This window comes from Phascolarctos cinereus, unplaced genomic scaffold, assembly GCF_003287225.1.
Source record: "Phascolarctos cinereus isolate Bilbo 61053 unplaced genomic scaffold, phaCin_HiC Scaffold_9;HRSCAF=440, whole genome shotgun sequence".
NCBI lineage: Eukaryota > Metazoa > Chordata > Mammalia > Diprotodontia > Phascolarctidae > Phascolarctos > Phascolarctos cinereus.
The window spans coordinates 247,833,648-247,847,922 of NW_027556402.1; the positions used below are offsets into that span (position 1 = coordinate 247,833,648).

Consider the following 14,275-nt stretch of genomic DNA (forward strand, 5'->3'; position numbering starts at 1 on the left):
TTCTTCCCTTTCCTTCCTTTTCTGTATATGGGGATTGACGTCTTTCCCAAAATCTTTCCCATTCATTATCTCTCAGAATCTCTAAGTCGGAAGGTCAGAGGCTGGCTAGTCAAGATTATATTATATGAAGAATTCCTTCCACAACAACATAACCAACCCAAAATGTTTGAAGACTCCATGTTCTGGGAAATCCACTACTTGCTGATCTTGTCCATTCCTTTTGTGTGTGTGTTTTGTTTTGTTTCATTTTAAGTCAACAAGCATTATGCGCTTATTTTGTGTCGAGCACTGTGCTAAGTGTTGGAAATACTTATAAAAGCAAAAAGAAAGTCAGTTCTTACCCTCAAAAGACATACATTCTGTTGGTGAAAGACAATACATTAAATGGGAGCTGAAAAGAGGGGGCAAAAGGAAAGGAAAGGCATCAGTTGTGGGGGCATGGTGCAGAAGGCCAAAAAGGTGCCAATAGAGATGTGAGATGAAGGAAGAAGGGGACATGGCTGGCACTGGTGTTTTCTCAAAAGGGGGTAAATAACCAGCCTACGGAGGGAGTCATAAAAGTGTCTTAAGGGACAACTTGACCATAGATTGGCTATATGGGATGACTTACAGTGAGGAGTCAAGGATGACAGGTATATGAACCTGAGTAACTATATACTTCCTCAAAATAGGAGATTCTTAGGAAATTCACCAATCAGAAGAAAACCTCACCAGGTTGTTGTGGTTCTATGGTCTTCAGCATCCAATGGCAAAGTGGTGTGTCATTAAGATGATTTGCACTAATAAAATTATACCAGCTCCTAGTGTTTCACCATTTGACAGTGCCAAGGATTTTAGTGGCAAAAATACATATTTTCTAGTTCTTCAATAACTGTAATGAAGCCACTGCAAATGTAGTTTCCTGGCTACATCATAGAGTCTGGTTATTTGGCAGTCGTTATCCAGCTTCCAGGAGAGGTGGTAATGGAAGCAGTGCTGATGGACTGACTTACCTTGTGCAAGGCGCTTCCTGTCTCTCCCTCAGAGTTCTTGGCTGCTATATAACTTTCTAAGGAAAGACTGGAGTCCTGGTCGTGGTGATTTCAAGTGCCCTACTCTATCCACCATGCCAACAAGTTCCATTAAAATATCCTAACAACTACAGGGTCACACTCTTGATTTTTGAGACTTCCTTCTTTAATTCATTGTGTGGTCCAGTAAAATTGGCTAACTTGCTGTTTCTCTTGGAAAATATTTCATTTTTTTTCCTCCATACCACTGTATAAGATGTCTACCATGCTTGCTTCAACTATGTCCCCTCTTCATTTTGAAATCAAGTCTTAATTAAGCACCACCTCTCACACTGGATTTATCCTAATTTCCCCCAGCCACCATCATCCCTCTAGCTACAAGGGCCTCTTCTCACAAATTTCTTTCTATTTACTTTGTATGTATTTCAGATATCAGTGTGTTTTCCCTATAGAATATGTTTCCCTGTAGAATGTAAGCCCTTCTTAAACTTTTTCTTTGTATCCTGAGGTTCTAGACAAGTGACTAAAGCATAAATGAACCCTTAATATGACCTTGTTGACTGATCAATTCCTCTAATTCACTAATAAAAATACTCGTAAGTGAGGGTCAATGACAGATACATTAATCATTATACTTTTGGTAGTGATCTCATTTAATCCTCAAAATGGTTTTGTGAACTAGATAAGTAAGAGGAATTGTCACTATTTCAAGGATGAAGCCAAAAGAGATAGAAGCCTGCCTAAAGCCACACATATTATTAAAGGCACAATGGGAAGGATGACCCAAGCCTCTTGACTTATCACCCAGTACTCTTTCCACAACAAAACTTCTAAGACATTAATTTGGGAACAAATGGCATTAGAAACTATTGAGAATAGGTTGGAGGCTTCTGTTCCTTAGTGATTGTAAAGTATGCAGATGCAATTAAAAGATTTTTTTCTTCCCTTGAGAATGATCATTTTTTTTTAATCTACATGGGATTTCATGTTTGGGCCCAAAGGGATATGAAAAGCAATAAATAAGTTACATTTTCCTGCATAATCTTGTGCAGAGCCAGAAAAATCTGACTTCTAGCAGGCACAGTAGACAGCCTGGGTGAGTCTAGCATCTACATCCTACCTCTATAGATTACTTTCTTATCACACTTGTGGGATATGTGAGTAGAATGGATATTTAATCTGGGCAAGATAAAATGACTCCAGGAAAAAAAAAAAGAGAAAAAAATGAGTTCTCAGGGTCTCTGAATATGAATGACCTGAACACAGAGTAGTCAAAAGGAAGTGAAATAAAGTAGTGACTATGTCAGTAGAGAGAAGGTGACAGATCCAAGAGATCATGGGGAGAAATGAATGCCAAGATTTAGGAACATATTTGATATGTGGGGTGAATGAGATTGAAAAGTAAAGGATGACAACAAGGTTATGAGCTCGGGGGGACTAAGGAGGATGGTGCTTTTCCTATCACAGTGACATATGGAAAAGGTGTGATATTAGAAGAAAAGGCATTGAGGCCTGATTTTCATTTGAGTTTGAAATTATATTTCTAGGACATCTAGTTTCAAATGCCCAACATGCCTTTGGTGATATTAGACTAGAACTCAGTATAGCAACTAAGGCTCAATATATAAATCTAGGAGGCGTTTTAAAGACATTTTACTTACATTTTATGGTATTTGATGAAATCACCAAGTAAGAGTGCACAGAGAAAAAAAAAAGTAAAAAAGGACCCAGGACAGAACCTTGTGGTATACTCACAGTCAATTTTTGGCTTGATTTCAATGTAAACTTAAAAATAGATCATAAGAAGTGGTAGTCAGAAATTTAGAAGGAGAATCAAGAGAGAACAGTTATCAACAGTGATAGAGTTGACAATATTAACTATATATTTCCCGAGGTTTTTTTTTCTGCTTTCCAGAGAACTTCCTCACTACAAATGAGGTCAGGTAAGGCAGGAATGTTCAAAAGGATGAGAATTGAGAAAAATATTATTAGATTTCACAGTTCCGATATCATTGTTAATTTATCCAGAGTTAATGACTATTATCCTGTTTCATACACTCTGCTTTCTAGCCAAATTGGCCTAGAGTCTATTCTCTGACTTTGGCATTCCATCTTTTTATCACACAAGCTATGCTTTTGCACAACCTGTCCCATATGATGGGAATACTGTCTCTGTTCACCTCTTCCTATTTTAATCCTTAGCTTCCTTAAAGTGCCAACTCAGATGCTTTGTTCTATGTGAAATCTTCCCTGATTCTTCTAATTGTTGGTACACATTGCCTCCTCAAATTCTCTCTCTTTCTCTCTGTCTCTCTCTGTCTCTCCAGATATGTACGTATGTACACATACATGCATACTCGCATATATACATAAACATATTGCTTATACTTATTAATATGTTGTTTGATTGTAATGTTTCTGTGTCCATTGATGTCTTGGTAATTACACTCTTAGAACATTAAGTAGAAGGAACTCTAAGGAAGTCTTACTACTAACTCCCCTATCTTTTAATTCCAAAATTTTAATGTGGAGTATGAGATAGAAGTTAAGTAACTTGCCCAAGGTTACAAAGATAAACGTAGGAGCAGTGCCAGAATCAAAACTCTCTTGACTTCCAAGTCACTGGACCTCCCCATCTTCATCTCTTAGAATTCACATAGTCCTTCAAACTCAATTACATTGCCCCTTCTTTCAGAAGGGTTTTCCTGATTTCCCCAATTGCTAGCCTCCTGAAATTGTGTTTGCTTGTATTTCATATTCACTTATTCCTGTTGTTTTTCATAAGAGAACATAAGCTACTTAAGGTCAGGGGCTTTTTTGTATTTTTCTTTGTATCCCCAACATAATATCTAAGAGTGACTGACATATAGTAGACACTAAATAAATGTTTGTGGTTTATTGATCCCTTTTGTTTATTACACATCCTTCCTGAGAGGCAGCTAAGTCATGCAGTAGACAGAGCACTGGTTCTTAAGTCAAGAAGACCTGAGTTCAAATCCAGCCTCAGGTATTTACTAGTAATGTGACCCTGGACAAATGACTTAAACTCTATCAACCTCAATTTGAGGATGATACAGTGATAACTGTATCTACTTCACACATTTGTGGTGAGGATCATGAGATAATATTTGTTAAGCATTTAGCACAGTGTCTAGCCAGCACATAGAAGATGCTTAATAAAAACTTATCGCTTCTATCCCCTCCAAATTTTAATTAGTTTGTCAGTGATGATGATGATGATGATGGTGATAATAATGATGATGAATAATTCTTTTAGTAGATCTTTAAGGTTTAAATGTGCTTTAAATGCCTCATTTATTCAAGCCAGAATCATGGTCTCTTTATGTTCTTAACATATTCAGTCCAGTGCTTAGTATAGAGTGGACAATTTATGGTGCTTAAGTGGCTGAATGAAGCAAAAAAAAATCATCAGTAATTTCATATCTATTTAAAAAGAAACAGCTCACATATATTAGTACTTTCACAATCAGGAGACTGAACCTGTGATTTCATTGCTATAAGAAACACATACATGAGGGGACTGCCTCTCCCAAAGCAGAGTGGCATCTTCTCCATAACTTAGCATTTGGACAATTCCTGGAACACCGAGAGTTTAAGCGTCTTGCTCAGGGTCAAGCAGGCAATATGTATCAAAGGCAGGATTTGAACTCAGATCTTCCAGGCTTCCAGAGTAATTCTCTATGGATCATGACACGCCTACTCCTTTTCTCAGGGAGGCAGGAACTAAAGTTGGGTTTCCATAAAAGATCCATTGAAACTACTGAAAGGATTCTAAGCAGAGGCTAAGTCACAAAATTAGAAAATATAAAAGCTAGAAGGCATTGTTGAGATCATCTGGCTCAACCATTTCATTTTAATCCTAGAGATGTGAGGAAACATACTCAAAGTTACACAGTGAGTGAGCATCAGAGGCAGAATGTAAATCCAGTTCTGACTTCAAGTCCAGAACTGTTTCCACCAAACCACTATTATTCCTTTCATCCAATAAACGTTCGATGGCCAGGGAACAGTATTTATGCATCTCCAGATGTACCTCCATCATTTATGTGGCATTTACATTTTTCTTTTCCCACAGATTAAACCCACGGAATGGCAAAATTCAACTTCACACGCGTGACTGAATTTATTCTCAAAGGTATCACAGATAGTCCTGAGCTCCAGGCACCACTCTTTATAGTTTTCTCAGCCATCTACACAGTCACAGTGGTAGGGAACCTTGGCCTAATTATATTAATCAGGATTGACTCTCAACTTCATACACCTATGTACTTTTTCCTTAGTCATTTAGCTTTTGTTGATTTCTGCTATTCCTCAGCCATCACACCCAAGATGTTGGTAAATTTTGTAGTGGAGAAAAATACCATTTCATTCAATGCTTGTGCAACCCAGCTAGGATGTTTTCTGACATTTATGATCACAGAGTGCTTCCTTTTAGCATCAATGGCCTATGACCGTTATGTAGCTATTTGTAATCCATTGCTTTACTCAGTCATTATGTCTCAGAAAGTCTGCATTCAGTTAGTTGCTGTTCCATATATTTACAGTTTTTTGGTTGCATTGTTCCATACCATTGTCACATTCCGATTATCTTACTGTGGCCCCAACATCATCAATCATTTTTATTGTGATGATCTTCCCCTCTTGGCTCTGGCCTGTTCAAGCACTCACACAAAAGAGATGTTGATTTTTGCCTTTGCTGGGTTCGACATGATCTGTTCTTCATTGATTGTCCTTATCTCCTATATTTTCATAATTTCCGCCATTTTGCGTATCCATTCCACAGAGGGCAGACTCAAAGCTTTCTCCACCTGTGGGTCCCATATGACGGCTGTCACAATTTTCTATGGCACATTGATCTTTATGTACTTACAACCCAAGTCGAGCCACTCCCTAGACACAGACAAAATGGCATCAGTTTTTTACACAGTGGTTATCCCCATGTTGAACCCTCTAATCTACAGTTTAAGGAACAAAGAGGTGAAAGAGGTCCTGAAGAAGGCTCAAGCCAGAGGACATGAAGCATTCAAAATGCTTCAGTCCAGAAAGTGAAGAGGATTTTTGAAAAACAGTTGGAAGAACAAGATTCCCTTGTGCTTACATTGCTTTTAGTAAGTTGACTTATGGCAGTCATTCATTAAATCTTTATCACATCAAGATTTTGTCTTGACAAGGGGTAGGTCTGGTTTTTGCAAAAGGTTACAAGATTTCAGAGGTGACACTCAGGAGACTCCTGGCCTCAAAATGTTACCCTTACTACCTGTCATTTAAATACTATAAGAAGCCATGATGTTGTTATGAATATTCCCTTTTTTAAAAACTGAAGAGATAGTCTTGGGGAACTGTTATGGCTAAAGGAAAGTCATCAGTCTATAAGACACCCAGTGGTATAGTCAAAAGAGCAGACTCTAGAATAAGAAAACCAAGTAGCAGTCATACCTCTGATGGTTTTAGTTTGCCTGACCTGGACAAGTCCCTTAACCTCCTTGCACCTCTGTTTCCTCATCTGTAAAATTGAGGTCAAAACAATTGGTCTTTGAAGAGTCATCAGGCTCAACAGTAGATCTGTGATCCCCATGAGCTTGATGGAAGTGATCTAGGCTGAATTTCAAATACAGAAAATGCCAACTGTAGTCATATAATCAATTCTTGATGCAACTCTAGCTTTGGAGAAACTGAAGGAGCTTACCCCACCACTGACATTCCTTTCAAAAACTCAGGTTGCTTCCACAATCTGATAAGGCAGGAATGGAAGAAAATTTGATACTGCTCAGAAGTTGTCCATCAAAGTATGGTTGCTTTTCACTGAGCAAGAATATACTATGAAAAAGTTGATATCTTTGGCTATAATTAGATCACACTTTATCAAAAAGTGATTATTAGGCCCTTTTGACTACAGGAGAAGGAAGACAACTGCCCTACCAACCCTGTAAGTTTCTTGTGAGGAAAAAATGAGACAATGAATATGAAAATTTTGAAATATGCCACACGCAATGAATAAAACATAAAACCATTATTAATTCCACATAATAGACAAGATATCAAATTATGTGGGTATTTATTATTTTGTTGATAAGGTTATATAAGGCCAAACTTCCTCTGTCTTGGAAGACATTTTTATAAAGTTTGCTGTCCATTTTAATCTTTTCATTCACAAGATGATTTGGGAACCGGTGAATCAGCAATCATGTAGAAGCTCTGAGGGCTTCATTTGTGTATATACTATTTTTTGTAATGATTTTGAGATTAAAATGTCCCAGCCATACAATGTATCAACTTTAATTGTGTCTAGAAGTGTGTTTGTTGCAAGATAGCTGGGGAAAATTTTAATACGAATATTTCTATTACGAGATAACATTTGTCTAACCCCATTCTTAATTCCTTGTTTCTGAGGTTACCTTCCACTTATAAAAGTGTACATATACACACAAATGCACACATATTATAGGTATGTATATATAATATATATATATATATATATATATATATATATATATATATATATACATACATATATATATATATATATATACACATATATATGTCTGTATCTAGAAGAGGGGTGTGTGTGTGTGTGTGTGTGTGTGTGTGTGTGTGTGTGTGTGTGTTCAGTTTCAGGTGCCATAGTTTAAGGTCGTTAGAAATCTACAGAGCATCCAGACAAGGGTTAGCAGAATGTACAATAATGAAAGGCCTTGGGTCCATATCACTTAAGAAGCAATTAAAGAAACTGGGAATACTTACCAGGAAAAAAAAATACTTATCAGGGAGAAGAGATATCTCAGAGAAAACCAGGAGTAATGGGCAAAATTATGAGGAAGCAAATTTAGGCTTGAAATCAGGATAAATAGAAACAACAATTTTCTAACAATTAGAGATGTTCAAAATGGAACTAAACTACCTCATGAAGTGAAAAGTTCTCCTGCATTGGAGGTCTTCAAGGGAAGCTGGATCTGCCAAAATATAAAAGATACTGTGAATATGCTTTATTAAAGATTACCTTTCAAGTATGAGTTAGACTAAGTAGCTTATGTATTCCATTTCAACTCTGAAATTGTGCAAATTCTGATTCTGGGTAGGCCATCATTGTTTTGAGTTGGGATCCGAATGATAATTTCAATTGTCATCTATAAACTTCACTAATAATGAGGCTATACTAATGCCAGGTGAATAATGGTGCTTGGTTATGATATAGGTATGAACAGCTGGTCTATAGTTACCTGAAAGATGGAATAGCATACTTTTCATTCAATTATTTTAAATGGTATATACAGACAGAATCACAAAAATTTAGCTCTGTAAACGTCCATCAAGTTCATCCAATCTAAAATTATCCTTTTATAGATGAGAAAAACGAGGACTTGAGGTTAAGATTCTTGATCAAATCTATAATTAGTAGTTGAATTTCAAGAAGGACCAAGATTGTTTAAGTTATTTCTTGGTGTGTTTTATATTACACTGGACTGTCTCTTTAAATTTTTAAAGCAACTATATGTAAATAATTTGAATTATTAGTGATATATTTCTGTTAAAATTATACAAAATTACACCAAAAATCAAGAAATATCAATATCAGAGTACAATTAATACTTTCATTTTTCTTAAGTGTTATTCCCACTCAAGCTATCTCTACTCTCCTCCAGATTTAAGCAAGGAATGTCTTTTGAAGACATTACTTGTGTGCGTATGTTTGTATATACATACAATCACATATACATACATACACACATACACAATACATATGTATTGTGTATGTATGTATATACCTATATGCACATATGTATAGGTATGTGTGCGAATTTTTTCTTAACTTGCTTGATAACCTACAGATGATCCCTGGTGCATGGCCATGTCTCCTGAGAATTTCACCTTGGCTGTACTCCCATGAAGGAAATCCTCTCCCTCCTCATCTCCATCTCCTGGCATCCTTGGCTTTCTTCAAGTCTAAATAAATATCTAACCTTCTATGATAAGGTTAATATTAGTGCCTTTCTTCTATAATTACTGCCAACTTATTTTTTTTTTATAGATATAGAGGTAGAGATACACACATAGACATATACACAGAGATAAGAGATAGACAGATATTGTTTATATATAGTCATTTACATATCATATTTTCCATTAAAGTGTGAGCTTCTTGAAACAGGGATTGTTTTTGTTGAGAATTTTTGCCTTTTTTGTACCTGTAGCCCTTAGCACAGTACATGGAACATAGTAGGAGCTTAATAAATGCTCATTGACTTGAAGATAACTTTCTAGTCAGAAGAACTTTTCAATTTCATCTAATGTTTATTATTGAACATGAAATTTTGAAGGGAAAATATATTTGTATCACTAATATGTAGCACCGTGCCTTCACTATAAAAATTGAACAAATATTTATTGAATCTAAGGATGCATTATTAAGTTTGAAATAAATTCATGCAATGGTGGCATTTATATACCATCTTCCTTATAACAAAGCTGTGAAGTGTATAGTGTAAGTATTAATACTTCCAATTTAAAAATGAGGGAAATGAGGTTCTGAAAGTTAAAAATATGTTACTATAATCACTGAGTTTGTGTCTAAAGCAAGATTTAAATCCTAATCTCTTGCTTAAAAGTTCAGAGTGCTATGAAGTATGTAGTGTTCTAGAATTCACTTTCCTCATAACTTTCTGCAAGGCATTTTTCACCTTCTTGTCATCAGGATAAGGAGGTGAGAGAGTTCAGTATGGGAATGACCACTATGTAGAATAGTATTACAACTGAAATTAAGGTACACTGAGGCACAAAGGTTTGTTTCTTAAATTTATTGTTAAAGTTCAAATTTATCAATAAATAGGTTATTCGTTTCCCCAGCAAAGCAAAGACACTGCTTTGGGTCCGAAAACACTTCTTATAATTTTTAGGGAAGTACAGAACAAAGAACAGAATTGGGTAGGTGGAGAAAACAATGTGATTTGTTACAGGCTAGACACCATCATGAGGGTGGGGACCGCATGATTAGTTGCATCAAAGAAAATAGGACAAAGGTGAATTATGATGTGACAAGAAATAATTTATCTTAGTTTTGCTGAACCACTTCTCAGAATGTTTTTTTTTCCTTAAAATTTAATTTAGTTTTGGTTTTCAACTTTCACTTCCATAAGTTTTTGAGTTTTAAATTACCTTCCCCTCCCACTGCTCTCCCCACTCCACTCAAGATGGTGTACAATCTGATATAGGCTCTACTTATACATCCATATTAAGCATATTTTCTCATTAGTCGTGAGGTAAAGAACAATTATAACTAAAGGGAGGAACCACAAAAACGGAGCAATAAAACAAAACAACAAAGGAAAAGGAGAGGAAATAATATGTTTCTATCTGCATTCAGACTCCATAGTTCTTTCTCTGGATGTGGATAGTAATTTCCATCATGAATCTTTTGGAGTTGTCTTAGATTCTTACCTTGCTGTGAAGAGTCATGTCTATCAAAGTCAGTCATCACACAACATGGCTGTTACTGTGTACAACGGTTTCCTGGTTCTGCTCACTTCACTCAGCATCAGTCCATGCACATTTTTCCTGGTTTTTCTGAAGTCTGCCTGTTCATCATTTCTTATAGCACAATGGTATTCCATTACATTCACATACCACAACTTGTTCAGCCATTCCCCAATTGATGGGCATCCTCTCAATTTCCAACTCTTTCCCGCCACAAAAAGAGCTGCTATAAATATTTTTGTACATGTGGGTCCTTTTCCCATTTGTATGATCTCTTTGGGATATAGTCCTACAAGTGCTATTGCTGGGTTGAAGGGTATGCACATTTTTATAGCTGTTTGGGCATAGTTCCAAATTGCTCTCCAAAATGGATGGATCATTTCACAACTCCAAGTGTTCCAGTTTTCCCACATCTTCTCCAACATTTATCATTTTCTTATTTTGTCATGTTGACCAGTCTGATAGGTATGCTGTGTACCTGTGAGTTGTTTTGATTTGCATTTAAATAATCAGTAATGATTTGGAGCATTTTTTCATATGACTATAGATGGCTTTAATTTCTTTATCTGAAAACTGCCTACTCATATCCTTTGAACATTTATCAATTAGGGAATGCCTTGTATTCTTATAAATTTGACTTAATTCTCTATGTATTTTGGAAATGAGGCCCTGAACAGAGACACTGGTTGTAAATTTTTTTCTCCAATTTTCTATGTTCTGTCTAATCTTGATTGCATTGACTTTGTGAAAAAAAACCCCTTTTCCATTTAATGTAATCAAAATTATCTATTCCAATTGACAGTGATTTAGAATTTTTTTTATATGACTACAGATAGCTTTAGATTCTTCCTTTGAAAATTCCCTGTTTATATCCTTTGACTATTTATCAATTGAAGAAAGACTTGTATTCTAAAAATTTGACTTTATCAGAGACACTGGCTGTGAAAATTCTTTCCCAGTTTTCTGCTTCCCTCCTGATCTTAGTCACATTGGCTTTAAGCAAAAACTTTTCAATTTAATGTAATTAAATTTATATATTTGCATTTCATAATATTCTCTATCACTTGTTTGGTTATAAATTCCTCCCTTCTCCACCTTGGCCACCTTTCCCTGCATTTCTTTTCATTAGTTCCCTTGATATTCTGGATTTTTTGTTCTTCCAGATGAATTTTGTTATTGTTTTTTATAGCTCTATGAAATATTTTTGGTAGTTTGATTAGTACGACACTGAATAAGTAAATTAATTTAGGTAGAATTGTAATTTTTATTATATTAGCTCAGCCTACCCATGAGCAACTGATGTTTTTCCAATTATTTAGGTCTGACTTTATTTGTGTTAAAAGCTTTTTGTAATTGTTTTCATATAGTTCCTGGTTTTGTTTTGGCAGGTAGACTCCTAAATATTTTATAATACCTGCAGTAATTTTAAATGGAATTTATCTTTCTATCTCTTGCTGTTGGGCTTTGTTGGTAATACATTGAAATGTCAATTTATGTGGGTTTATTTTATATCCTGCAACTTTGCTAAAATTGTTTATTATTTAAAGTATTTTTTTACTTGATTCTCTAGGATTCTTTAAGTATACCATCATATCATCTGCAAAGAGTGATAGCTTTGTTTCTTCTTTGCCTGTTCTACTTCCTTCAATTTCTTTTTCTTCTCTAATTGCTACAGCTAACATTTCTAGCCCAATATTGAATAAGAGTGATGATAATGGACATCCTTGTTTCACCCCCAATCTTATTGGAAATGCTTCTAGTTTATCCCCATTACATATAATGCTTGCTAATGGTTTTTGATAGAACACAATAATGTTTTAATGGTATAAAATAAAATACATAGTATTCCCATAACCTATATTTTTTCAAAATATATTTTTTTTTAAAAATCCAGGAGTCCTTAAAATGTATTCTATGAACTTCATATTAAGAATTCCTGGATTAGATGATCTCTAAGGTTTTTTTCTGGCTCTAACATTCTATGCCTTAAGGTTCACAGTAGCTCCAAAAGCTTGGCTTCTAAGCCTCACCCCTATTTGCTTTTAGATACCTGGCCTTGGGTTGGTCATTAAAACTTTAGAACTTCCCTCAGCTATAAAACTGTAAATCCCTTAATTCCAAATTAAGAACCCTTGATGTAAACAGTGAAAATTATTCAACTAAACTTCACTTATCTAAATTAATTTGTTATTCATTAGGTCACTAGATGCTGATTATGATTCATTTGAGGGGTTTTATTTTAAGCAATCACCATTGCTTCCTTATACATGGCAAAATGCCTTGAACTTAGAAGGCACATTAAAAAATGGATTGACTTGATTTATACATGGCCCAATATAAAGTATTTGTTAATATAAGCATAACCTATTTTACCTTGGAACACACTTTTCTCAAAACTTTTTGAAGGGCACTTTTCACCTCCTTGTTTCTAAGACTGTAGATGAGGGGGTTTAACATGGGGATCATTATTGTGTAGAACACAGAGGCTACCTTATCAGTATCGAGGGAATGGTTTGACTTGGGTTTCAGATAAGTGAAGATTACTGCTCCATAAAACATGATGAGGGAGACAATATGAGAAGCGCAGGTTGAGAAAGCCTTCTGTCTCCCTTTGGCAGAATTGATCCTCAGGATGGCAAGAAAGATGAATAGGTAAGAGACAAGGACAATCAGCAAAGAAAGAAGTGTGTTGACACCAGCAAAGACAAATATCAGTAGGTTTTGGATATAAGTATCAGAACAGGCCAAGGCAACCAAAGGTACATCATCACAATAAAAGTGATAGGTGGAAAGTAACAATGGTCTGTAGAATTCCACCACACACGCCATAACTATAAGTGCTTGCAACCATTGGGATACAGGCTTTCTGAGAAATGACTACTGCATAGAGTAGGGGATTACAGATGGCCACATAGCGGTCATAGGCCATGACTGAGAGGAGGAAGACCTCACAAACTACAAATGTAATGAAACAGCACATCTGAGTGGCACATCCAATGAAGGATATCCTTTTAACCTTTTGCATGAAGTTCACCAGCATGTTTGGGGTGATAGAGGAAGTGTAGCAGAAGTCAACGAAAGCCAGATGATTGAGGAAAAAGTACATAGGAGTATGAAGTTGAGGACTGATCTGGATTAAGACAATCAAGCCAAGGTTTCCCATGACACTGATCACATAAATCATTAGAAAGATCCCCAAGAGGAAAGGCTGGAGCTCTATATTATCTGTAAGGCCTACAAGAATGAACTCAGTCAGCACTGAGTGATTACTTTTAGCCATAGAATGGCTCAGTAGAGCAAGCCTATGCTGACTTATCTTGGTTTTTGTCAGAGTTCAGGAGATATCAGGATATGCCTCCTAATCAACTCTCACTTTCTGGTACACATGCTAATGTCCTTTAGCTGGACTGCGAGCTGTTCTCTGCATTTTAACCCTTACTCGTTGTGGACATTTCAATCAGGTATCAATCAAGTCACCTGCAGGAGGAAAGAAAGAAAAGAAAGGGAAGAAGAAAAAAGAAATAGAGGAATAGAGAGAGGGAGGGAGGAAGAGGAGAGAGAATATATATATATATATATATATGGAATAGATGTGTATGCATATATACATACACACATTTGAAAAGAGATAAGGTATATATAGGAGAGAGAGAGAGAGAGAGAGAGAGAGAGAGAGAGAGAGAGAGAGAAAGTTACATCTTATGAGAAAAAAAATATTCTTGATGCCATTCTACTCCACATTCTGGCCAGTGAGAAACTTCCCATGCTTGGGAAAT

The 14,275-nt window shown here is 35.8% G+C and overlaps 1 protein-coding gene and 1 pseudogene across 1 annotated transcript; one reads left to right on the top strand and one right to left on the bottom strand.

The window, feature by feature from the left end:
• Positions 1-5,117: 5,117 nt before the first annotated feature.
• On the top strand, positions 5,118-6,080 carry OR8U3 (olfactory receptor family 8 subfamily U member 3). Its single transcript, XM_020974391.1, has one exon. It carries the CDS (start codon positions 5,121-5,123, stop codon positions 6,078-6,080), a length of 960 nt encoding a protein of 319 aa, XP_020830050.1. The 5' UTR covers positions 5,118-5,120.
• Positions 6,081-12,863: 6,783 nt separating this feature from the next.
• Positions 12,864-13,779, bottom strand: LOC110199665 (olfactory receptor 5AL1-like; annotated as a pseudogene).
• Between the last annotated feature and the right edge of the window lie 496 nt (positions 13,780-14,275).